Here is a 24,931-nt window from a genome sequence, read left to right on the forward strand (position 1 = left end):
CCAACTCGACGCCAAGGTTATGAAACTAATCTTTTTACTAATCCAAAGGTACATGCCGTATTTCAGGTGTCATTAGGCGGCAATGGGTTTAATGGACCTCGGTTACTACAGTCAAACACGCATCAATCACAGCCGACTGGACAGAAACATCCTTTGACCTTGATTGAACTATTTCAGGACAGTGAACCTTCGTCCTAAATAATTAATAAAGTGGCACTGAGCCAGTGGACGTTATACGTGGGAAGTTTCCCAATTCATCCGTTCATCCATCCCTTTGTTCACTGCAAACATTGAATGTTTTTTTTCCTTTTTGTTTTTCCATTTGATTCACTTTAAATACAACATTGAAACAAAAGCACTCGGGAACAACAGAGAAGAATCAATTTGTTTGTTCACATCTTTCATCAGCGTGTTGAGATTCATTTGTCAGGTTCTCATTTATTACGCGCCATGTGTCTGTGCACAGGGAGAGAAAATCACAAGGTCACCCAAGGATAGCACCAGTCCACCAGGCCGGGTGTGTGTGTGTGTGTTACCCCCCCTACTCCATCTAACTTCATTTCCCTCCAGTTTTGAGTGAAAAAAAAAAAAAAAATGAACACCCGCCTCTGCACAGTGACCTGCTCTACTACGACATGTTGTGCTATTCACTGAAGTCATGTCTGACAGCAGGTTATCGATCTGGAGGCAGTTTTATTCCAGGCCCCCTCCTCTAATTCTCCCTGTGACCAAAAGTTATCACTGCAGCACATCTTTAATACAGCAGACTAATGCTGCTGCCACGGCTGCTGCTGCCACGGCTGCTGCTGCTGCTGCTGGAGGCTGAAACCAAAGTTTCTTTTTCTTTTTCTTCATAACTGCAGGGTGACAGACACCAAAATACTTTCATTCATAAATCTCATACATTTATATGAGCTTTGCCGCCACACACTCTTCTGCCGCATCACCAAAACCGACAGAACAGAAATTAATTTATTAGGGAAAATACTGTGTTACGTATGGACATCGCAGAAACAGGCAGGACCCAAACGTGATACCAGGGAGACTTTCTTAGTTTTTTAACTAAGTGCAAATTAACAAAACAGGGCAAAGCAAAAACTACCAGACATGGACTGCAGTAACACATAAACCACAAGACATTGACTTCTTCAGAACATGACCAACTAGGAACAAACACACAGACACAGAACACAACAGCACAATGATCCAACCAGGGCAGGTGAGGGACAGAGGTATATATACAAAGGGCACCAGGTGACACCAGTGAGACTAACGACGAACACAACAGGTGAGTGTGATGACACTGATTGCACCACAGAGCAGACAGCAGGACCAGGGAACGGACAGACCTCACACTCTGAGCTAAACAAAACAGTTCTGCATATCGGACGGATCACTTACAGGGATTTAAAGCAACAGAAATGGGTTTGACTTTTTCTTGACCTGTAGTTGTGTCTTATTATTATAATTATAATTATTATTATATCAGCTGTAATGCTGATCAAATCAAATTTCCGTTGATATTTTAGAAAAGGTTCAATAATCTTCTTGGACGTCTTTCAGCTTTGTTTCAGTCTTCTTAGAAGCTGCTTAAGAAAATCTTTGTAGAAAGTCATTTTAAACCCTGTTTTCAATCTATTTAAACCACAAATAAACATTTGTTATGCATTAAAAATGTGTTATAATGCACTGAATTAGTATTCATTGGGTGAAGTACTGCAGTAGAGGAGATGTGAGAAATGTTACCTTCTGTTTGGAATATTGACAATTTTTAAAGAAAGTGTTCTTTCGGCACGCGGCGCTACACTCTGCATCATTTTCTTATCTCGTTTTTAAACTGCACAGACGGCTGAGCTTCACTCTCTCTTCCATCCTCATGCCTTTGCACCAAACTCGTTCTGCAAACATTTATGGAAATCCTTGGCAAACATCCATGAAAGTGAATAAATGTAATTGTCACTGAAAGCTGCTGTCAGCCCCCCCACCCCAAAACAAACAAACAAACAAAACACACACACCTCTCTGCCTCATTTTCATGCATCTCTTGACCCCTGCTCTTTCTTAAATCATCCAGACACAAAATGAACGACCACACAGCCACGCTCCATTTTCTAATACGATTGTTTCCAGCCAAATGCACAAACGCGCCACCACCACCACCACCAACCATTTGCCCCCACCCCCCCACACACACACACACAGACACACAGTTGGATGTGGTGGGCTGCTCTGAAAAAGGAATAGAAAATCATTCACCTCATCCATTCTCTGGGCTGCTCCAGTTCCTGGGAACCAACCAGATTAGACCACCGTCTGGTCCTGGCTGGTGCGCAGGGACCTTCAGTGCAGGCAGATACTGTAATCATATTATATAGACTAAATGCATGCATGCAAACACACAACATAAACCCAAACTGTATGTGTCTACACACACACACACAGACACACACACTCAGACAGCTGATAAGGCAGAGATGGACAGGAGGACGTGGAAGACTTCTACACATCATTTATCATAATGAAATTCAAAAATGCCACAGAGACACACTGGAGCAGTCACTGTGTTCCACGCACCGGCCAACATATCACTTCTTATGTCAGATTTCCAATTTAAAATAAATAAAATATAAAGAAGGTAACGGCACAGTATTTCAACAGAGCGATCAGAGGAAACGCCACACGACATTCTCTCATCCGTCTCTCCTGTTGGACAGGCAGAGTTCCGACCGATCCTTAGGATTCATTTTTTTGTCCGTGAAGTCCTGACTCGTAGCTCTCTTGTTGTGTCCAAACTGGGAGTCATGTAGACCAGAGGATGGACTGGGATTTTATCTTTATGATAAAATAAAAGAGTGGAGTCATGGTTTGCCAGACACAGATGAGAAGATGGCAGTGATGGATTGAACAATCAGTTACTCTGTGCTGTAGCTTGACTGCCATTAATCACAGCAACACAACAAAGCATGAACAAAGATAATAATAAACATCTGCATCAGTTTTTGGCAAGTTACGTCTGTGCAGTGGTAACAATGCCCAAAGACGCAGCCATCTTTAGACGTCCATGACTGAGTGATTCGACATGCTGTACATGTTTACTCTCTCTGGACTGGAGCGCTGGCCTCAGGGCATAAACGTAAACAAGGTCAGCAGATTGTTGACTTTTGCGTCTTTACTGTGCGATCTTCAGTTCAACTCGTGACTGATGGACAGTTAGTTGGACGAACAAGGCCACAGCAAAGTCCTTGAAGCTGTAAGAGAAAATGAAGTGAACTAGTAAATCGCCATCTAGTTCAGGCAAACCTCCAGTCATTGATCTTGATCAACAAGCACGTCCGCCCTCACTGATATTCCATCAAGGATCCTCTCTATGCACTAGGGCAGGAAGAAAACACATCACAGAGACTGTGTGGCTGAAGCCAGCTCGCTCTAGCTGCAGGGACAACAGCACATAATGGACCATCACATGGACAGCGATGGTGAGATAAGACAACAAGGCTGTAGCAGAAGGAACACGATGATAGATGGAAGGGACTCACTGACCAGCAGGCCGAAAGTCTGGTTGATAAAACACAGAGACACAGGAAGTCAGAGTAAGCCTCAAAACTACCAAAATCTGGAGCTTCCCAAAATCTGCATTCGTTGCAGTTTGTTTGTCTTACCACGTCAGGATTTTTACTCTTTTTCTTATTTGTTCACACAAATGGCAGTAAAGCAAGTGTCTTCCTAAAACGTGTGTAAGAAAAGTAGATTTGATTTAGATTATCTGGCTTTGAATTCTTTTGTTTTCTTTGTGAGGTACCACAAGGTACAGCATTTGGTCAGTTCATTTCTTTGTGTGTTACCATAAGGTGATAATAGTTATATAAAGAAGGAACTAAAACCAGATGGTAGGACTCAGCCCCATCTCCGTGGTTCCAGCCTGTAGTCCCGCAGGATCCCTCAGCTGTGCTGACACTCCACATCAACAGGAAGGTGCTTCACAGCAGACTCTCCGCACTGATCAGACTCAAAGATTAGGATCTGCATCCATCAAACTGCACTCCATCAACCTGACTCAGTCTGTCCTCACCGCAGCTCCACCACCGCAGCGTGTGTGCGCTGTCTGTCTGTACGGCGTACATCTTCCCTCAGTGGAGCACAGCAAACGCAGCTTCATCATCTGTCTGACTCATGAACATTTCGGTGGTTGGACGAGTACAGAACTCCGTCTTTATCCCCAGCGGCTGACACACAGAAATTAATCACTTTGTCCTTGGTGTTTGGTTGACGTAGTCACTACTCAGGGGGAAGTTGATAAAGTACTTGAGTGAAAAAGCGCTACAAGCAAAATTGATTAGTGAGTCGGGTTATGCAAGTTAGGAAGCTTAGAGTAAATAGTGTTCACAAACTATAGTATGACTTTCTTTTAAATATATTTTTACTCTGTGCTTTTTAATCTAACACTAATCTTATTTATTTGTAAACAAGGTCATTTCACAGTCTACCAAAGAAATGCTGTCGTTTGTTGGCAAGAATGTGGAAAAATTGCAAAAAATACATGGAAAAATTCCTGATGCAAAAGCAAAATATAAAAGCCTGCTATTTTAAAGATAGACTTTTGTTTTGCAAACGTTAAGCCAGAATACACTATAAAAGCCTGCTATTTTAAAGATAAAAAGCTCTGAGTGTTTGCATGTGTTTTGCAAACGTTAAGCCAGAATACATGGTGTCATACCCAAAAGTAACAGTTAGCCAAGAACATGTGGAAAATGCATATTGTTTACTAAAATTACAAAACAACCCCTCCTCTCAAAAAAAAACAACAGTTTTGATTAATTTAAAATATCCCAGTATGCAAATGAATCAATTTAGTCGGGAACCAGAAGCAGTGGCTGCAGAGATGTAATCCCACTGTTACAGTCAGTAATTGTTTCTCGCCTCTTCGCACTTTCTTTCCCACTTTCTGAGACAAAGATACACTGCTGCAATTTCTCCTCTTATTTCCTCAAAGGTCATCGCTGTTGGAAAAGCCCGTTCATGGTCTGCACGGTGAATTCATGACTGAAATTTTTACCAAAGTTTTAGCTTTTGCCCCCCGTGGGTGAAGGAAAGAGAGAGTGAGTGAGGTGGCGTTTGTTGTTTTCAATCATTGGAGGTGACTGTGGGGTCTGATGGCAAAATCTGTAGCTGTGTGTGACCTTTCCTTTGGTTTGACAAGTCACATTTATTTTCAGTCTGGAAGGCAAATCTCTGCAGAGGACTGAGCTCTAAAATGAAATGTTTTGAAAAGAGGAAAAATGTAATAAGGCCTGAGACACTGCATCAGTCAGAGAAGCTCAGCGAAGCAGCGTGTTGTTCACTCTCGTTTGAGACATTTAGCATTAATAATATATAAAAGATACAATACACAGAAGTAAAAACTTTCATATTTATAATAAACAATTTATAATATTTTATAATAATATAATAATTATGTTATGATAATAACCAGGGTTAATGTATCATTCTGAATGTTGTCTAACACAAATTTATAATATATTTTTATAATAATATAATAATTATGATAATGACAAGGGTTAATGTATCATTCTGAATGTTTACAGGGTAGCTGTGGATTAATCACAATTATTCATGATTAAATGAGATAAACAACATTCCTAAATTTGACAAAATAGTAGCAGGTAGATGTACAAAATAATTTTAAATTCCGCTATTGTGGAAGGAATAAAGGAAATCTTAAAATATGTCTTACGCTCTTTTTGTTACTTATCTAAATGATGGAATTGGGGTGGATTTTAACCAATATTTTGAATCATAGAAGTTTTGAAAGAGTCACTTTCAAAACTTCTGCAATTCTTTTGCTCTCAACAACATTAGAATGTGTTACTTTAGACAGACCCTAAGGTTTAATGTGTAGGAAATCCGCAGCCATGATATTATACACCAGCCATAAATCAAATGATGGCAGCACCAATGTTTGGGTTTTTTTTCTATATTTTAAAGGTAATATGATAATCTAGGTTGTTGTCAAGTGACAGGGGTCCTATGGTAAGAGAAGAAAAATAAGATTTACAGAAGTTTTTGAGTAGTCACTGTGAAGACTTGAACTATTTGCATTTCTTTAATACTTTAGACCAGCTGTTTGAATTCCCTGCAGCTGAATTTTTAAAACAAACAATATCAGCTGTAGTTGTTTCTGTCCAACTATTGAAAGTAAATAAAGTGAAATATGACACCCCGGCCCCGAGCAGGGCAACGTTATTTCAACTGTAGCCAAATCTAATTGTAATTTTAAAATATGTGTCTGTGCCCAGTGGCCCCATTCTTTCATGTTAACTTGGCCTTCATCTTCTTCATCAAACATTCTGACATTCAATAACTGTCCACACAATAGCCTGCGAGGCCCACATTGAAATATATTGCGGCCAAAATGAAAACGGAGACTGCGTCGGAGAGTCATCCATCATCTCCACCTGCTGTACGACTCGATGAAGTCTGGAGCTAAACATCTCCCAGAAATCAACATCAGAGCTTGTTCACCGACTGGGTTCACTCTGCTGCACAAGCATTCTGAGAAATGTTTACGCCTGTTGACTTCTTATGGTGTTTGCAGTTTTTAAAAGAAAATAAATATTTTTTAAAAAACTTTTTTTGAATACTTTTTCTCCATACAAGGTAAAGCAACAGAAAACCACCCTAGGAAAAATCCCCATAAAGAAAAGTTCCAGAATACAGTGACAAAAACAAACAACTGCAACTTGCATTACAGACAGCGAGTAGTAAACAAGAAAAACTGGACAAAAAAAAAAAAAAAATACAACAACAATACAGTGATGTAGCAAAAGTCGATAGCTTTAAGTTTCAATTAAAAAGTGAAATAAATCAAACCTGTCCAAAGCTAAATGCTAGCTCAGAGGATAGCATTGATAAGGCACAGGAATTGTCAAAAGCCTTACAATATACAGTTACAATTTGCTTAAAAACTGACCTCAAAAATGTGAAAAAATAATCCTGAAAAAAAAAAAAAAACCATCCACCCCTGGCCTAAAAATACCGTCACAGTGTTTTATTTTTAACCTCGTGTGTCTGACTAACTGACTGATGAATCATCTGTGTGACATCAACATAATCCTGTTATAGTCTGTGTAATGGATCATGGATTTGGCAAACATGGATTCCCTCTGAATATGAAGGACTGGCAGTTGTACTACAGTGTGCGCACGGTGTCATTTCTCATCAAATTTCCTTTTCTACCCTTCACTCTCCTGTCAGGTTTGTCCACAGAGGGGAGAAGTGGGGGGGGGCATCTAAAAAAAGCAAACCTTGTCTAATCCACTGGGCTGCAACAGTGAGTGTACAGCAGGGTGGAACAGATAACTGCTCCCAGGGGAAAGTGCCAGGCTACGGCTTTTGATCACCAACACCCCTCTTACTTCAAAGATGTGAATGAAGGCAAATGAAAAAAAAACATTTTTTGCTAATCACCATATCACCAGTCACTTTTGGCAGAACCGAAGAATATTTGACTTTTGGGAGGATAATCTTTGGGCTTTATCACATGAAAAAAATATAATGAGGATGCATGGGATTAATTAATAACATATATATGCACATATACATATATATATATATATATATGTATATATAGATATATATAGATAGATATATATCAGTTCAAAGTGTGCGTCTTTACTGAAGCCGTTGTGGAGTTTGACTCATCTCTCCTTTGCTCCTAGCGTTGCTCTCCTCCCACATGCAGATTTGTAAATTTCCTCTGAGCATTTGCAGTGTACCACAAAGGCCACGGTCAGACTCCAGCTTGACATTAAGTTTATAGTAGACTCAACTACAATCTTTGTTCATCGAAAGAATAAACCTGCATGGTCTAATTGAGCGTCCTCTCCGGCGAGGTTACTGTGAGTACACAGCCGTGGCAGAGGACCCGATCGGTTCTGCAACGCCGAGATAATATTTGAGAAAAATAACCGATATTTCATTATGACAGGAAAATTAGAAGAGGTTCTTTATCTATCGGCCTGTCATATTAACAGATTTATTAAAACCAAGTATTCAGCCTGAAGGCAGCCTCAGTCAACGCCAGATTATGTTGCATTAGTTGGATTCATTGTTGCCGGGATTGAGTTGCACTCATCATTATTGATATTAGCCCCCAGTCGCCGTCCAAATACATAATGAGCTGACCTTTATTTTGAACCGGTTTAAAGCTCAAAAGAAAATCCATGTCAACTATTGACTAATCTGCGTCAAAGCTTCATGGACACATGGAAGAGATTGAAAACGACCTTTACTCTTGACGGCCACTCGGTGTCGTGCAGTGTAAGAAAAGACAAAAAATATCATGGGAAACTGTTCAATACATTGTCAGGGGTGTCAAGACAGGATTCATGATTAAGGACAGACATGTATTCTGCCGGTTAAAGCAGTAAATGCCTTTGTTGTAAACCAGTAACCAAAGACTAAGGACTAGGTGATGTTACTTGGAACAGTTGCCTCCTGAATTGACTTTTCGCTGAGTCCTGTGAAGATCATCAAATGTGTCCATGCGCTATAGAAACTTGTTTTAAATGTGTCATTAAGTTCAAGAGAATAAATACATTTTTTTTATTTCTTTCTTTACGTTTGTCAAATATTCTGGCAGAGCTTCTCTGGACAAAGCTACAGGTCTGCGTAGCAGTTCAGATTGCTACGTAGACTGTGCTAACTAGCTAGCTCTTCCACTATGACTTAGAGATTAGAGATCTCAATGTACAAGCTAACATTTCTTTATCAAAGATCTTATAGTCAGAAGACAATGTACAAGCTAACATTTCTTTATCAAGGTTTAACATTTTAAACTTTTTTTTTAGTAAACTTAGAAGATGAGATGAGATAATTTACTTATATTCACAATTTTGTTGTCCAGGGCTAAGGCACTAGCATTTACTTGTCTTGAGTTAAAACTATTTTCTGTTAAAACTCATGCTTTGGATACATGGCAGGGATTTCTGCGTCAACAGATTTTATTCTAACACAGAGTGAAATAGATTAACTTGTTTTTATACTGCATTGCAATGTTATTTGGAGTCCAATAACAACAAGTAAGGGAACGACACCGGTTCTTTATATTCAGTTTGTTGTTAGCCAGTAGTTCACTGACATCAGGGACTACACGAACCAACTAAGTTGATTTGACTGAGAAAACAAAAGAAAAAAACATAATTTCTGTTTCCACATCCCTGCAGTCAGACTAACCAAATGTCCTTACCATAAATTCACAGATGTCGGACTCCTGTTCCCTTGTCAAAACACTTGTCCTCACATAAAAACACAGGTAGTTGAGAGTTAATGTGAAGTAAAATTGTTCAGATGTTACAGGGGTTTTTTTCTGCCCCCCTCATTTAGATGCAAATGTGAGCAGCCACGAGATCCTGATAAAATCATTTCCTGTGTAGGTGGAAGCTGTGATGACAAGTGGGGGAAGTTTTTCTCTCCGTTTCTTAATTTAACCCTGGATGTCACGGTAACAGGTTACATTTGTAGAAGTATTTCCCGTGCAGTTTTTTTTTTCACACTAAAGTCCTGCGTGTTTTTTGTAATTGTTATTTATATAATCAAGGATTAAATTAGCTCCGTGGTGCAAAACAAATACCATCTTCTGCAGAAAACCTGTCACGGCCCCTTGAGAGTTTCCTTCTTTAATGAGAGCCCCAGAATGGGAAGCATGCAATCTAATTGTTCATTCAAGCACAACAAGACGGCAAATTAACACTTGGACAATCTGTCCTTTAGACTGCGCTACAGTCAGTGTGTGTGTGTGTGTGTGTGTGTGGCTGGGATTGTCCTCTTTCTGAACACACACATATTAGCAGTTTAAACAGACATTTTACTTGTAATAATCTAATCATTTGCTGTCATACAGTCCCAAAAAAAATTTTTACACAAGGACTTTTCATGTCCTTGTGTAAATATATATGTATCTGTCAGATACAAGTCATTTTATGAAATATCTTCACTAATGGGGCTAATTGTTGGTTATCTTCCAGAAGCTTCTAGTTCAGCTAGTGCAAAAGGAAAGTAAAGGAAAAATAAGCTTGCTTAAAGACTGTTCTTAAAACTTTAAATTTTATGTAATTTAAGGTTTTCTTTCACACATCGAAATAGAGCCAAAGACAGGGGAACAGTTAGCTTTCAGCTAACTGGAGAACAGCTAGAGAGTTTTATGACAGTTTTATGACAGTTAGTCATAAAATAGATAAACATATCCAGAAATAGCCAAAGCTAAAACCTCTCATTAAATCATTTAAACCTCCTTTAAAAACTGTATTAAAAAGGTCTTGACCTTGTTTTTTGTCTGACAGAAACTTGTAAACACAAGACACTAGGTATTTCTCCACGTTTGCCAAAAACTTACTGGAAATCATCCAATATGCAAATTTTAAAAAGCATATGTAGAGTATATAATTCTACAGAGGACCAAGAGGGCCCCGGTTTATGACATTCATTTTCCACCCTGGTTCAGATGTTGGCCAGCGCGTCGTAGACTTGGCTCTCAGCTGGGAGGTTAGTGCTCGGTCAGCATCACTCAAACAGGAATTACCTCCATGGTTTTGCCTGAGGGAGGGGGGTAATGAAAGTGGGGAGTGAGAATGGTGACGGTTGCTTTGACAGCAGTCATCGCTCAGGAAAAAAAAAAAAAAAAAATCTCGGTCAGCTGCGTCACCTTCATCACCTCTTTAACATCATTACAGACAGGAGAACACAACCATTACGGCTAATGGTTCTCTGACACACTGCACCATGCTGCTCAGCTTTGTTAGAACATTAGAGCCAAATGTGTGAATTTGGACATTTAGCCTTTTGTTTTTCATCCCCTCCTGCAATTCTTGACTCCAGGGGAGTGTTTTCAATTTGTCCACAGCGTTCTTCCAGAGAATATGTGAACTGTCACCTAATGTGGAGCCACATGTGGCACAGTGTGATCTGTTTGTGTGTCATCTACCACCTGTTTGTCCAAACAGCCAAACAATTCTTCAGGGCTTCTTCAGACTAATGTGCCTTTGAATTGACTCCGATGCAGCAGAGATGAAAATTAAAAGAGGCTTTTCTGGCCCCGTGGCATATGTTTGTTGGGGCAAATCAGATCAGTTACAGATTTGACAACATTTAGGGCTGTAGTGTCGTCAGTGTTAGCAGCTGTTCAATGGAATTCAGTTTATAAATGATACAAATGTTTAAAGGCTAAAGTTAACTTACTGTGGAGCATACATAGCTAACCTAGCATGGTTTCCTGTTGTCGTTAGGCTAATTTTAAGATGTATATTTGTCTTTTTGTATTCATCATTTATTTATTTACAACAATTATTTGCTATGGGTAAGCTGTTTTGCTTTACATTTTAGCTAAATTGCTTAGGCAAGTCTGAGATTAAAATAAGCTAATACTCTATTAGAGACGGGGAAAAAAACACAAGAAAAAATAGAGAAGTGATTGATGACTCAAGGCCAGAGAGAAAGAAAAGGATTATGTCTCTTTATTCCTCATAACAGCACTATCTACTGCAGCTGCCTGGGCCGCGGGGACAACTGTGGGGTGGAGACTACAGTAGATTTTTTTTTCTTTCCAACTCAGAAGTGGCTTCATTCCTCAGTCTTGCTGTGCAGCCTTTTCCATTGGAGAGGTAATGTGATAGGTCTAATCCAGCCTGCAGTGAAAACTAATGGCACCAAGAGATAACTTCCCAGAAGAAGTTTTGCTCGTTGCACGGCTTGTTGCACAGGAAGCACATTAGTATCTGTGTTTGGATGATGGAACCACAAAAAACAATGTCAGAAAACAAAGAATGGAACGTGGTCCGAGAAAGTTTACATATTTACAGTCTCATCATCATCATCATCATCATCATCATCACCATCTTGTTTGTCTGTGTTTTTGTTCCTATTGTGTGTGATGATGAATGTGCTGACATCCTTGGCTGCCTGTTATTACAGTCGCAGCTTCAGGCAACAACTTGAAGAAGACGCATTGACCACTTCTTTTCTTTTTGTCAAACATTCATCATTTCTTTGTTCTGACAAAAAACACGTAACTATCCGAAGACAGGCCATTTTCTATTGATTAAAAGTCAAGTGTAAAAATGTGTCGGGGGCGAGATGGGGGGGGGGGGGGGTTACAACTTTCACAAGGCAGGAATACTTGAGTGATTTGACGAATTGCTGCACTTTTACTTTTGCACAGAAGAAACTTCGATCTTGCTGAAGCTGAGAAATCTTGAAACCTATGGATTTCACATTCTCTATGCTTTACTGCGTCTTCCCTGGCTGAGTGTTGTCAGTTGAGACAAATTTGTTTGGAGTCCAAGTTTTTTACATTTTGGCTCAGTTCTTCATTGGTGCATTTCAGTCACCTGATCAAGATTAATTACAAAACAGTAAAACAATAAACATTTAAACAAGTAAAAGTGTAAAACAGGGAACTCCCGAAGGATTAATAAAGTGCTATCTATCTAAATATGCAGTACATACACATACAAAGTATTGTAGTGTCACAGTAATATTTGAAAATATGTCATTAGTTTCACGCATTTCTTCTATAATTTGACCAGTGAGCAGTCCCATAAATCCCCATCATCATTAGTGACATTAATTTTATCGTCTTTTTTTTTTTATCTGCAAACATTTTTCAATGGAACCAATGAGTGGTGATTCAGGCCTTAATGGGTTACACACTGAGAGATTGTTGTTTGGTGTCAGAGTAGATCACTATTAGTCTTAAAAAGTCCGACAACAAATGACTGTTAATACTTTGTGAACTCTCTGACTAACAGCTACTGAGTTTTCTGTTTTCGGACTTAAAGTGATGTTGACAGTCTGTGTCAAGACCAATCAGCTGAGTCAAACACAGAGTTTATTTTTAATTTCTGTTAGGTTAAGGATATGCCACTGATAAGAGAAATGATTCATCCCTGGGCAGGCAATAATAACATTTTAGTGATTAAAAAGAAAAGAAAAAAAAATCAGCCTGAATTTAAGTCTTGGGTATTTCTTTTTTTTTTTTCCTTTTCACCTTGTAATTCCTGAAATAGAAAAAAAGCTGAAGGGAAGGTCGCTTGTTAAACCACGGAATAATACTTTGGAGAAGCAGGTTCATCCCTTGACATCTGAACGGCAGATGTCAAATATCCTGGAGCTTTGTCAGGAGTCAAAGCTCTGCTTTTTACGACTGTCTCCACACTTAATGGTGGGGGTTCTTTTGTAGCCCACTGGTCTAACGGTGAGGTGGAAGAACAGAAAACATAAATAACAGTGACACAGAGGATTGTTTGTTATCAGAGTTTTAAAGATTGACTGAAGTTTGGGAAATAAAGAGGTCTCCACAAGGGCTAAAAAAAACAACAAAAAAACATATTGATGTGCTGTTCTAACATTGTATAAATGTCTTCACATTTACATACAAATTGTATTAATAACAATAGTTAAAAACAATAAGTCACATAACAGAGAAACAACACCTCGTGTTTGTACTTGATGGCTGAAGAGGACGTATGTAGGTGGTGCCATCGCGTCTTTACAGCTACTGTCAAAGTTAACAAAATTAAAGTTAAATTCTTACCTAGAGTGTGAATAAAAAAAATTTAAAAAAAAGCTTGGTGTTTTTGCCACCAGTATTTTCAGCCCCTGTTGTTATGTCCTCAGAAAAACCCACACATCCATTATGTTTTAATTGAAAATGTTGTAATCCTAGCGTTTCATTAGTCCAGTGAATGAGAAATGAGTCTTTTATCACACATTGTTACCAAAGGACAAAGGATGAGATGATGCATAAAAAGGGGTTGCAGTTAATTCTCTGGACTGCGGTGTTTCATTAAGATGCAGTGGCTTCGGATAAAGAGAAAGGGCCAATAAGGTCAACAAGTCAAGTAAATGATTTTGTGCAGAACGAACTCACAGATGACATTTTGCCTCAGTAAACTTTACAGCTACTGCTGCTTAATCCCAAGGAAAATGTTACCTACACATATATAACTAAGGTTCAGACAACAGTCAGTTACAGCACTGTTAAAACACATATTTGAAAATGAATGATTTGGTTTGTAACTGAAAAAAAAAATCTGACAACAACTACATTGACTTGAACACACACGTCACACAAACTAACATTCATATCATCTCACATCAACCCCCAGACTCTGTTGCTTCGTTCAACAATAGAGAGAGAAGAGAATTTTAAAAAAGCACTGGATAAAGACTAATTATTTAATTATACTCACTAAAAAAGCCCTTTCATTCCATCTCGGTGAAGTGAATTTATCACGGTGTCACAGAAGGTTTTTCCAATTACACCTCGCTGAGATTCAAACCCAACTGAGACACGGATTTATCTCCACATCTCCACAGCATTCTCTCTGTGTGTTTGTAAATGTTCGTTTGTCTGTCGGTTACTGTGGCTGTGATTACACGTCGGTGCTGCAAAGATTTCCCCAGAGCGCCGGGATAATCTGGATTTCTCAGACGAGGCTGCAGGTGAAAGAGCAGCATAAAAAGATCGTTTTCCTGCAGCAGCTAATTCCTCTCTTCCTCTCCTGTCTTTGCAGCCACGTTGGGGACCTTGGAGTTCAGTTTGCTCTACGACCAGGAGAACAATGCGCTGCACTGCACCATTAACAAGGCCAAGGTAGGCTTCATGTTCATTCTGCTGCTGGTAATGATGATGACGGTAATGACCGTGGTTACACTAAATACGTGTGCCGAGTTATAACCAGGCAGAAGCAGCGGTAGATTCACCAGTGCTGCTCAGCATGTTACATTTGTCACTTCAGGGTTTGACTGTCTGTTACCAACCTGGTCTACATGCTGATGTGGCCTTGTGCAACACATTTAACTCCAGATTACTGCTGACATCTGTCATCAGCAACAGAAGTTAATATAAAACTAATATCTTATTACTTTGCATACAGTTTTTTTAAAATTAGGACAAAAACTGGTATAAAAGGAGCATCCACCAATGGCCTGGTCTTCATAAACGATGATGAGCACTGGTTTTTTAATTTTGAGCTGGAATTTGGAAAATAATTATTTGAGGAGAGGAGATACTTTCAGCAACTACAGTACCCACAATCCTTTGGGGAAAAGTTTGATTTACCTTCCTGCGTACTTTGATCAGGTCTCTTTTTGCTCAGGTCTTTCTTTCTACGTCCTCCTTCACAAACCTTTTTGCCTTCTTTATTCCTTTGTTGTCGACCAGCTCCGTCTCACTTCACACAGTGACAGTAACAAACTGTTTAACCTCCAATCTACTCATTTGTAATCCAGTCAATCCCGGTCACTCCTAATGAAACCCTTGTCACGGCTGACGGTGCTCCCACCTTCTCCTTCACCTCCTCTGTGGACCGTGTGACTTTAGTTTCAGTTTCACCAGAGTCGACGTTTAACAGCTTGATAAAAAAAAACAAAAAACAATTAAATATGCTTCTCACAATCAGTCTGTCAGACGACAGTTTTTGCAGCTAACGACGCTCCAGTCTGACTAACAAGTGTTGGCCAAGAGAAAAGGCTGCGGAGAAGCAACTTTACACATCCCACAGTTTTCTGTGAGAGGGGGAGATGTTTGGTGATATTTTCATCTGCGAGAACATTAGAGTCTGTGAAGAGCAGCAACAAATATGTGTTTTCAGTTTGTCACACCACAAAGAGTGTGGTTTACCTCCTCGGCCAAATGTAAGCAGTTAGAATTGTGCAATCAATTTAGCGTTAAAAAATATGACTCATTAAACTGCTCTTGTTTTTTGTTTTTGTGTTACAACTTGGCATTATTTTATTCTAATTTTATTCACAAAAAAAAATCAATAAATACATTAAAATATGATATGTAAACAATGCTCCTAAAAGACAAAGGCATCAATAAATACATTAAAATATAATATATAAACAATGCTCCTAAAAGACAAAGGCATTGATTAGTGGACACTTCGTTTGTGTGTGTGAATCATTTAAAGAGTCAGACATAGAAAACCATGGACTGCAGCAAAACAAAAAAAAATCCCATCTGCAAAACTGCAACAATTCTGTTTTAATTCCCAAAGGAGCGGTGACCCCTTGTGGAACTTGTCCAAACATTTTCCTGGTGTCACCGGTTCATAACGTTTGGGCGATAAAGTCTGACTTAAATATAAATTGAAGTGAAGGTGTTCTCTTTGATGTTGAGACTGGCTCGTCATGATCGACTGCTGCTGCTAAAGTCCTCGGCTGCTGTCAGCAACTGCAACTTCTCCCATCCGTCTGCCAGAAAGAAAACTGGGCATCGAGGACTGGAGTTGGCAGGACCGTTGAGCAGGGGAGAAAAGTAGGCGTCAGGCCATCGTTGGTCTGCGCTGGCTGTGTTCTATGACACTCCATTCCTGAAAATCCGCTGCCTCAGCCAAGTAGACAGAGTTTAAACATCTCGCTTAAATATCAGTCTCGGGGATTTTTTTTCACCATGAATCAATTTTTTCTTTGGAGCCACATTCCATGACTTTTTATGAATCATATAAGAATGCCAAGAACTGGTGTGTGGGAAAAAAATAAATCTTGACTGATCTTGACATTAACAGTGTGTGTTGGCAAGTTAGATGTGTGTTTTAAATGCAATTTTAACTAAAATCCAGCAAATGTTTCCGTTCAAAATGCATTTAATATGCACAGAGGTCAATATTATCTAAAGAGAATATTTTAAGGCCTAATCAGTGGATTTCACTTTATGCAGATGATACGTTACAATTCCTTTTTCATTATTCATTGCATCTTTTATGAAATGTCACATTTGTGGAGGCACAATTCTCATGTTGCAGCAGAGAAATAAATAGTGTACATGTTGGCAAAGGTAAGGTTCATCGGCGCTCATTTTGTATTCCCGACCATCTCTATGCTCCAGTCATTACTGTATGAGTCAGGATTCACCATAAATTGACATTTCAAGAACTGTGTGTTTGTTAATGATTTCCTGATGAGGTGCATGTTGACCGTGTGTGTGTGTTTGTGTGTGTTTGTGTGTGTGTATGCCATATGCTAAAGGCCTCAACAGGTTCAGTTCTACAGCCCAGTGCGTCAGAAAGAAGCCTTCACACATCTTATACATTTTAACGTGGTCTCAGGGCCTTAATTTCCACTCCAGTCACTCTTTCAGCGCAGTGCGGACAAAATGCCACCTGCATTAATGACTTTCAGGTTAAACTGTCAATCATGGCTGCCGCTTTTCTTATTTCAATTTCCCCCTATTGTATTATTTTATGGCAAGTTGTTGAATTTTTTACCAGCCCTTTTTCTGTGTTTTCATTGGGGTAAATGGCTAAATTAATTATTAAGAAAATAGCTGACATAATAGTTATAGTAAAGACAGATTAATATAATCAAGGGGTTAAGATAGTAGGAAAATGAAATAAAAAATAAATATTCTAATTAGAAGGTAACTTCAGTTTATTGCTATGATTAGTAAAATACTGCATCCTCAGAACAGGATGTAATTTATGTAATAAAACAATGAAGATGGAAGTCACAGCACAGTCTCAAACAGCAGCAGCTGACTCTGTAACTCTGACCATCATATCAGCATTATATTCTCTGATCTGATGTGATTCCACTCACATTCACGACGTCTCCGGGTGGGATTTTTGTGGTTCGTACAGAGTGACTCATAGACGACGATCAGTGGATTCGCTTCTGATTCAACCGTGTCATCATCCGCACTAGTGTTACAACCACAGAGTAAAAGACTTGGCTAAGAAGTCTTTTCTGTTGTAATCTCACTTTGGAGCTTGCTCATCCCACAGAAGAAGAGGAAAATGACTTCAGGAGGAAACAGACAATAATTTATTAGAGGAACTCGGAGGTGACAGTTCGACATCATTATCATGAACGCACCACTACAGCTGGAGGCCCACCTCCTCTCCCGACTCTGGATGCTTCTCCTTTATTTTGACAGCATCAGACAGCTACAGGGGTTTTGTTTTGTTTTTTTTTCAGAATCATTTCATTTGTATGGAGGCAGGTTAGAGGACACCTGTTGCATTTGTAACCAGATAAAGCCCCAGAGAAGATGAACCTCAGCCAAGGCTGCTCCGTTTGCTCAAATGTCAGAGCACCTTTAGCCACGTCTCCAATTTTCTCTGTCGTCTCTCTCCTGAACTGAAGACAATAAAATATTCTGTTCTTCTCTGTAATAATACACCAGGCATGTTCAAACTGAAACAGACAGCATCCTTCTACTGCAATGTCACTGCAGACGTCCCTACAACTCACTAGGTCTCATGAGAAAAACGGAAAAAAAAACTTTAAATACACTGTGAACAAGATGTTGTCGTTCCTTTACTACTAAGACTGTCATTCAGTCAGAAAAAGAACCGAACATTTACAACCTCACACCTCTCTCTGAGGACAGAGTGTTATACAGCAGGAGCTCACTGGCTCCACGTCTACCTTTCTACTTCACTTCTTCACTATTTACTTTTCAAGTGTGGAAAACGTTTGCATTATTTCCTGATATGTTCTATATTCTCCTGCCTATAGGCAGCACATGTCGTGCTGACGTCGCAGTCTGAGGTCTGTGGAGACAGCTCTGCCGAACAAAACACGATCTAAAACATCTCCATTTTATTTATTAGTTCAGCATCAAAACACATTTACATTCCTCCAGGAAACAGCTCCGTCCGTGGCACAATTTGCATATTAAACATCTACTTTCATCCATTAATCTTGGTAAAGGTCGCACACTGATCCGTGTCATCACTGAAGACCAGGCATCGTTTATTTTATTTATTTTTTTCTAGACACTAACATGATGCCTCATCAGTACGTCTGAACTCTTCACTTATTTCAGAGATTGTAAACCAGTGGCCCAGTGTGATTTTAAACAGTCCCAAAAAAATGTTTTCCCCTTCTTGTTATCCAGTTAGCAGCAGCCTGACTCACCAAAAAAATTGTTATCCAGTTAGCAGCAGCCTGACTGCTAACTTTAACGGTACAACCAGATACACAGTGGACCCAGTGATGCTTTCACTGTCCTGGGATAAAACTGAACGATACCAGGGGCAAAATCAATCACAGTTGTGTGAGATTCTAATTAGTCACACTTCACTAATTAGAGTCCAACACTGTGGCTGTAGCTCAGCAGACAGCGCAGTTGTTTTACACCCGTAGGGTTCTGGGTTCCATCCCAGACTTAGTGGGCTGTATGACACTCAAAGGTAGAAGGAACAACCTGCGGAGCAATGTGCTTTGAGTGAACGAGCTATTTCAGTAGCTGCTACTTTTTCCAGTGTTGTTCCATTGACAGGTTACTGTATGCAGCAGTTGTAGGATGTTCTGCGGTTGTGTGCAGAGTGTACGCCGCGCAGCAGTAAAGCTCGTGTTTGACAGACTAAACGAATGCGCCAGAAAATAAATAAATATCTCCCGGCAGGATCAAGGCAGCAGCGTCAGATGTGTTTCTGACAAGCGCAGCTTCTGATGCAGCTTCAGAGACGCAGCCGTGCTGCTGCCACATCCTGGAGCTTCACAAGTGCTGGTGTTTGAAGACGGCGCCGCTCTACAAGTGTGGCCGTGTACCTCGACTGTGACGCGCCCACATTAAAGCTAACAGCTGCCTGAGGAGTCTGGAGCACGTCTTCCCTTTTCTTACGGGTGACTCAGACTTACTGTCTAATCATTCAATGGCAGAGAATCTGTGTAATCAGCGCCACCTACACTGCAAACTCAACAGTGAGCTGCAGTTCTTTATTGTGGTCCAGCTACTGCAGACTGCCCTCTGATTGTCCACTACGCCCACACCAGTGTGTAGGCACGCACACAAACACACAAACACACACTTGCAGTATTGCTGCTGCTGCTGCTGTGTTTTGTATCCTGCTCTTTTGTTTCTATATTTTCTTTTTGTATTTCCTGTCACTGCCTGATAGACCTTTTAAAGTCTTGCACAAACAAATGAAAAAGTGCTGGGTCAGAAATCAGCCAGGTCTCAGGAAGAAAAACAAGACTGAGTGGAGCTGTGGTCCTGGACTGTCCCTAATGTCCAGGACTGTTGGCAGAGGTGGTACTTGTTTTCTCTATCCTTTCTGTAGGTGCTGCTACTGTTTTATGCTCTTGCTCTCTGTCTGTCTGCTTCCTATCTTGTGTTTGTTTTATTTCCACTATTTCATTATTTGCATGTTAATTTTGTTTTTCTTCTGTCCCTCCTGCTCCTCACTCTCTTGCATGCTTACATCATCCTCTCTGTGTTTTGTCTCTGCTGTGGGAACAAAACAGCTTCCTGTCCCCAGATACAAGAAGGTAAGATGATGAGAAAAGAACAGTCGCTGCTCACGATTACTTAGTCTGATCCCACTGATGCTAAACCCTGTGGCCCTTGATCTGAACCACCATTAACCCAAACCTCCTCCTCCTCCTCCTCCTCCTCTTCAGAGGCCATTACACTGTGACTTAGTTTAAATTTCCTTTTTTAAAAAAACACCCAATAATGTTAAATGTGAATGAATGTTTGTGTGTCTCCCTGTGTTTCTACATACTGTAAGTGTGAGTAATTACACAGCAGGACGAGTCGGCAGATGAAAAGCGAACACTTTGATAACAAACAGTGACAGAAACAGACTAGGCTCCGTGGTGATGGACTGCACTGGACCTAACGGTCAAACATTTTACTGCTGACCTGAACCTTAACTCCATCTTCAGCTCCACTCTGCAGTTACACTTCATAAATCAAGATTGTTCCAGCAGTTACTTTCCATTATGTGCTGTAATGTAAGGATTTTCTTAACAAGGCCATTATAGACCTTGGATTTCTACATTTTTTTCCACAGTCTTTAGAATGCCATGTGTTAACTACAGGTTAGCTGTGGGTAGAAAAGAGTAGAAAATGGCTATAAAAGGTGAAAAATTCTTCTTATAGATTTTGGTCATGTAATCTCACACATGGCTGTGGCTGTTGTTGAAGTACTAACTTCATGGTCTGTCTTTAGATACTGATGATCACAGTCCAATTCCCACAGCTGTTTTCACATCATCATCAACTTCACAGCCACAAACACAAATCAACCTGTTTCCCTAACACATCAATATCACGTCATCAGTGACATAGAAACATGAATCATACTGTGACCCGGTGACCCAGGCCACGCCCTCTCCGCCCACCACCGTTGCAGTTTATCGGTGATGAATGGAGCCCATATGTCAGCTCCTCATGCTCTGCTTCCATCACTCCACCGACCACGTCAAGTGGCCTTGACTTGAGCTCCCGGGCCAGATCCCAGCTGCCCCCCCGAGGCATTAACCTCTTCTTAAACACAACTGTAGGTCGGCCTCTCGGGACGGGATCAATGCTCCGGCTCATCCATCCCGTTATCTCCTGCTGCTGCCGGTGATTGATGCTTCCTCTCAGTGCAGGGTGAGGGACCCGGTCACATATGGTAATGAAGACTTATGCCGTGGTCGATGAAGAGGCTGATGGTGCGGCGTGGAATAGAAACAGCAGGGTGATGATGAAGGGCTTAGAAAATAAGGATGAACAGTATTTGCTGGAAATAAACTGCCCATCCTGAGGATCCACAGATGATCAGACGGAGCTTTATTGACTTCTCTGGGTAAATTATTCACTTAGAGTAACTATAACCAACAGAGAAGAAACCATATTTAAACTCTGTAAATAACTGACACTGAAGATGGATGTGTTCCGAGACATTCCAGATGATCGAGGGCCTCAGTTTGTGCACGCCTCAAAAACCCTAATCCATCCACTTGTGCACGCTCTGGAATGTCCGCGTTCCATTTCTGTTCATTAAGCTGTTTTCATTTGAACCCACATGATCACACACAACAACTCAAACTTCTTGGTTTAAAACCATTGAGTTAGTTCATAATTCCCAAAACGGGGGGAGCTGGACTTCATTTCACAGCATTTAAGGACCATTATTGGAGGCAGCAGTTATGAATGAGTGTGTGTGTGTGTGTGTGTGTGTGTGTGTGTGAACTCACAGATGCATGTTACCCATCTGCCTTTGGCTTTGGTCATTTTTTTTCCTCAAGCCCTGGGTAATTATGATCAACTGAGTATTCACAGTCCTGCTCGTGCAATCAGCAGCATGACGCAGCTGTCTGTCCGTCCCAATCTAACCCCTCATAATGTTCCGCTGCTTCACTGACAGCTCAGGTGGACGCCTGGAGGCAACAATGGATGTAGATGAGGACGGGACATTAAGCTCTCCAATCAGTTTTTTCTTGGTAACGGTGTGGAAAAGGGAACGAAAAACACAGGGGAAGTAAAGTTTAAAGAGTCAGAAGTGCTGCCCGTGGGACAACATCAGAGTCAGAGCTCTGAGCTCTGGACGCTGCTTCACGTCACAACGCATCCAGTCTGGACTAGTCGTGGTCCAAAGAATCTGCAGAACACAACCTACATGAAGCAGTACATGATAAAACTCTGTGGTTCACACGTTTTTCAGGCACATCTGGACCTTCTCTGGCCCTGGGTTAGTCCAACAACGGGACCTCAGACAAACTGGTCTATATTTTACTGGAAGTCTACACATTTTTTGACCAATGTTCCATACTCCTTCATCCAGATACTCTTCATCTGGTCTTTGTGGCTTCAAAGACTAATTTACATCTTGGTCCTACACATCCATGGTCCGCTCCAGTCTTGTTCTTTTCCTTTGGAATAGAAAGTTCTTCAAGTCCCTCAAGTCTAATCAGAGTTCTGTTCAGTTTTTATATTATTTTCTTAACTTCCTCTCAGATTCTGTGTCCCCGATTCTTAGTCGCCATAAATATTCTGATCTTCTCCAGGTCTGATCTTGTCCTCATCTGAATCCTAACCATCTTGATTTGATTAAATACCACAAAAAGTCTTGTTTTTGTCTTGACTCTTGGTCCATTGAAATCTTAGTCCCATGTAAATCCTGCTCTCAAAACTTTTGTTCAAACTTCCTTTAGAGCCTTTCACCCATCTAGTCTTTTCTCAAAAGTCTTTGTTGGGTCTTTGCCTGTCCCTTAAGGTCTTGATCTTGTTCATGCTGCTCTTACAGGAGCAAGAAAAACGAGTATTTGTTGCTTCCATGTCTTTGTCTGTTCCTCATCACTTCTCTCATCATGAAAAAGGCACAGCAGTCCGTGTTCCGTGTCTTTGTCTGTTCTCTCATCATGAAAAAGGCACAGCAGCAACAGTTTAAACAAATTCCCAGCTCAGCTGAACCAACTCAGGCGTCAAACCCCAACATCTGAAAAAGAACCAGTTCACTGAGGACATCATTATTTTCCCACTGCTTCACTAAAAATCAAACAATCCAGAGCTCTTGGTAAAAATCAAATGCAAATTGGTTCTCATTAAAATAAGAAATTTGAAAACTGTGTGAAACTCCTTTGTGTGTGATTTTTCTTTAATTTTTTTTTTCAATTTTAAATTAAGACTTTTCACACAGTTGCTCTGATCCGTTAATATAAAGCAAACGAGCTAATGAGAAATAAAGGAAGTTAATTCACTGTGGCTGATATGAAACTACAAGTGTGAAATGGGTCTCAGAGGAAGAAATGAACTTCACTTGTTTGGTTTTTTTAATCAGTTATCAAACACGACTATTATCTGTTTTAGGATGAACATACACTCGCAAGTCTTTCCAAAGTGTTTGCCAAATTAGAAAATGTCCATTCTTTTTCACCAAAGTCCAAAATCACGTTTTCATCACATCTCAGGGCTGAACACTCAACTTTTCTTGCCTCTATTTTTGAAGTGAAGTGTGTTTTTTGTCGTTGCAACTCAAACTATTAGAATTTGGATATGAAGTGGAACCTTCCACACACCGACACCAACAAACCAAACAATGTTTTGTAAACCTATTGAGGGAACTTGACCCAAAAAGCAACAAAATGTCCATGACAAAGGTAGAAGTGGAAAGTTGGAGAGGAACAGACAAACACATTTTTGCAACCAAATGAAGTGTTTTCTGCTCTGTTTTGGGTCAGGGAGAAAAGAAAAGAGGAGATTTGTTCCCATTGTGGCCTACAGTGACACACAGGTACATCAAACTGGTCCAGATACAAGAGACAGGTTTTCTTTTTCTTTTTTGCTGGCCTTTTGTGGATAGCCAATTTGATTATTAGAAGTAAAATCTGAAAAGTTTTTCATTTTGCAAATGTTTTTCCAGCTTTCTCAAGGTTCTCAAAGCATGGAAAAAGTTGTTTTGGCAGAAAAAAAAAACCTTACTTTATGAGGCAACTGTTTTTTTCCCCAAAATAAATCACAAGCCAAACCGAAGGATGCAAAACCTGAAATTCACCATAAAAAGTTTTCAGTTTGTGACAGTGAAATGTCTTTGACTGCAGGTCCTTGAATTGAATTTCAGCCAAACAACACATTTACTGTTCTCTGCTAATTCTTATTCCCCCACTATTATGCCCTTCCTATCCTTTTCTGTCAATCAGCAACGTAAAAATAGAAAACAATGAAAGAACTCCGTACACGTCACCCGAATCTGAAATTAGCGTAGGTTTGGGACAAAGTGTCCTTGAATTGTCTGATTTATTCCTTGGACTTGATGAGTCACAGCCAAAATGTAGTCTAAAAATGACCAGGTGGTTTCAAATGCTTAAAGTATAAAATATAAACAAAAGTGGCTAACGTTAAGCTAGTGAAATAATCACTAAAATGGCTAGCAGCTAGCAAAAAAAATAGTAACAGAGTTTGAGTTTGTTTTTTGTTTTTTTGTCATATAATTGCTTAATTCATATATGCTAATATTAGCTTTCCGCCATGTTCTTGTCTGTTTGGCTAAACTGTAGCAACTGTCGCTTCAGTTCTAGCTTCTCCTTAGCCACATCCGGCTCAAATCTTTTTGAAATCTATCAGTACAATTCTGTTCTCAGTGTCCGTGAACATCAAAATCAAAATTTAAAAATAGTTTCTGAATGATGTGCAGCGGCGGCAGCGGCGGGAGCGGGG

General features: G+C 40.0%; 1 protein-coding gene across 1 annotated transcript in view; it reads left to right on the forward strand.

Annotated features, from left to right (window-relative positions):
• Window positions 1-24,931, forward strand: part of doc2b (double C2-like domains, beta) — a 72,504-nt gene that overhangs the window by 21,532 nt on the left and 26,041 nt on the right. Inside the window, exon 2 of the mRNA XM_008333006.3 lies at window positions 14,568-14,647. Within this exon, the coding sequence (XP_008331228.1) occupies window positions 14,568-14,647 (80 nt within the window). The remainder of the gene's footprint in view (window positions 1-14,567; window positions 14,648-24,931) is intronic.

The sequence above is a fragment of the Cynoglossus semilaevis genome, chromosome 19 (assembly GCF_000523025.1).
Source record: "Cynoglossus semilaevis isolate Cse_v1.0 chromosome 19, Cse_v1.0, whole genome shotgun sequence".
In the NCBI taxonomy this organism is placed as follows: Eukaryota; Metazoa; Chordata; class Actinopteri; order Pleuronectiformes; family Cynoglossidae; genus Cynoglossus; species Cynoglossus semilaevis.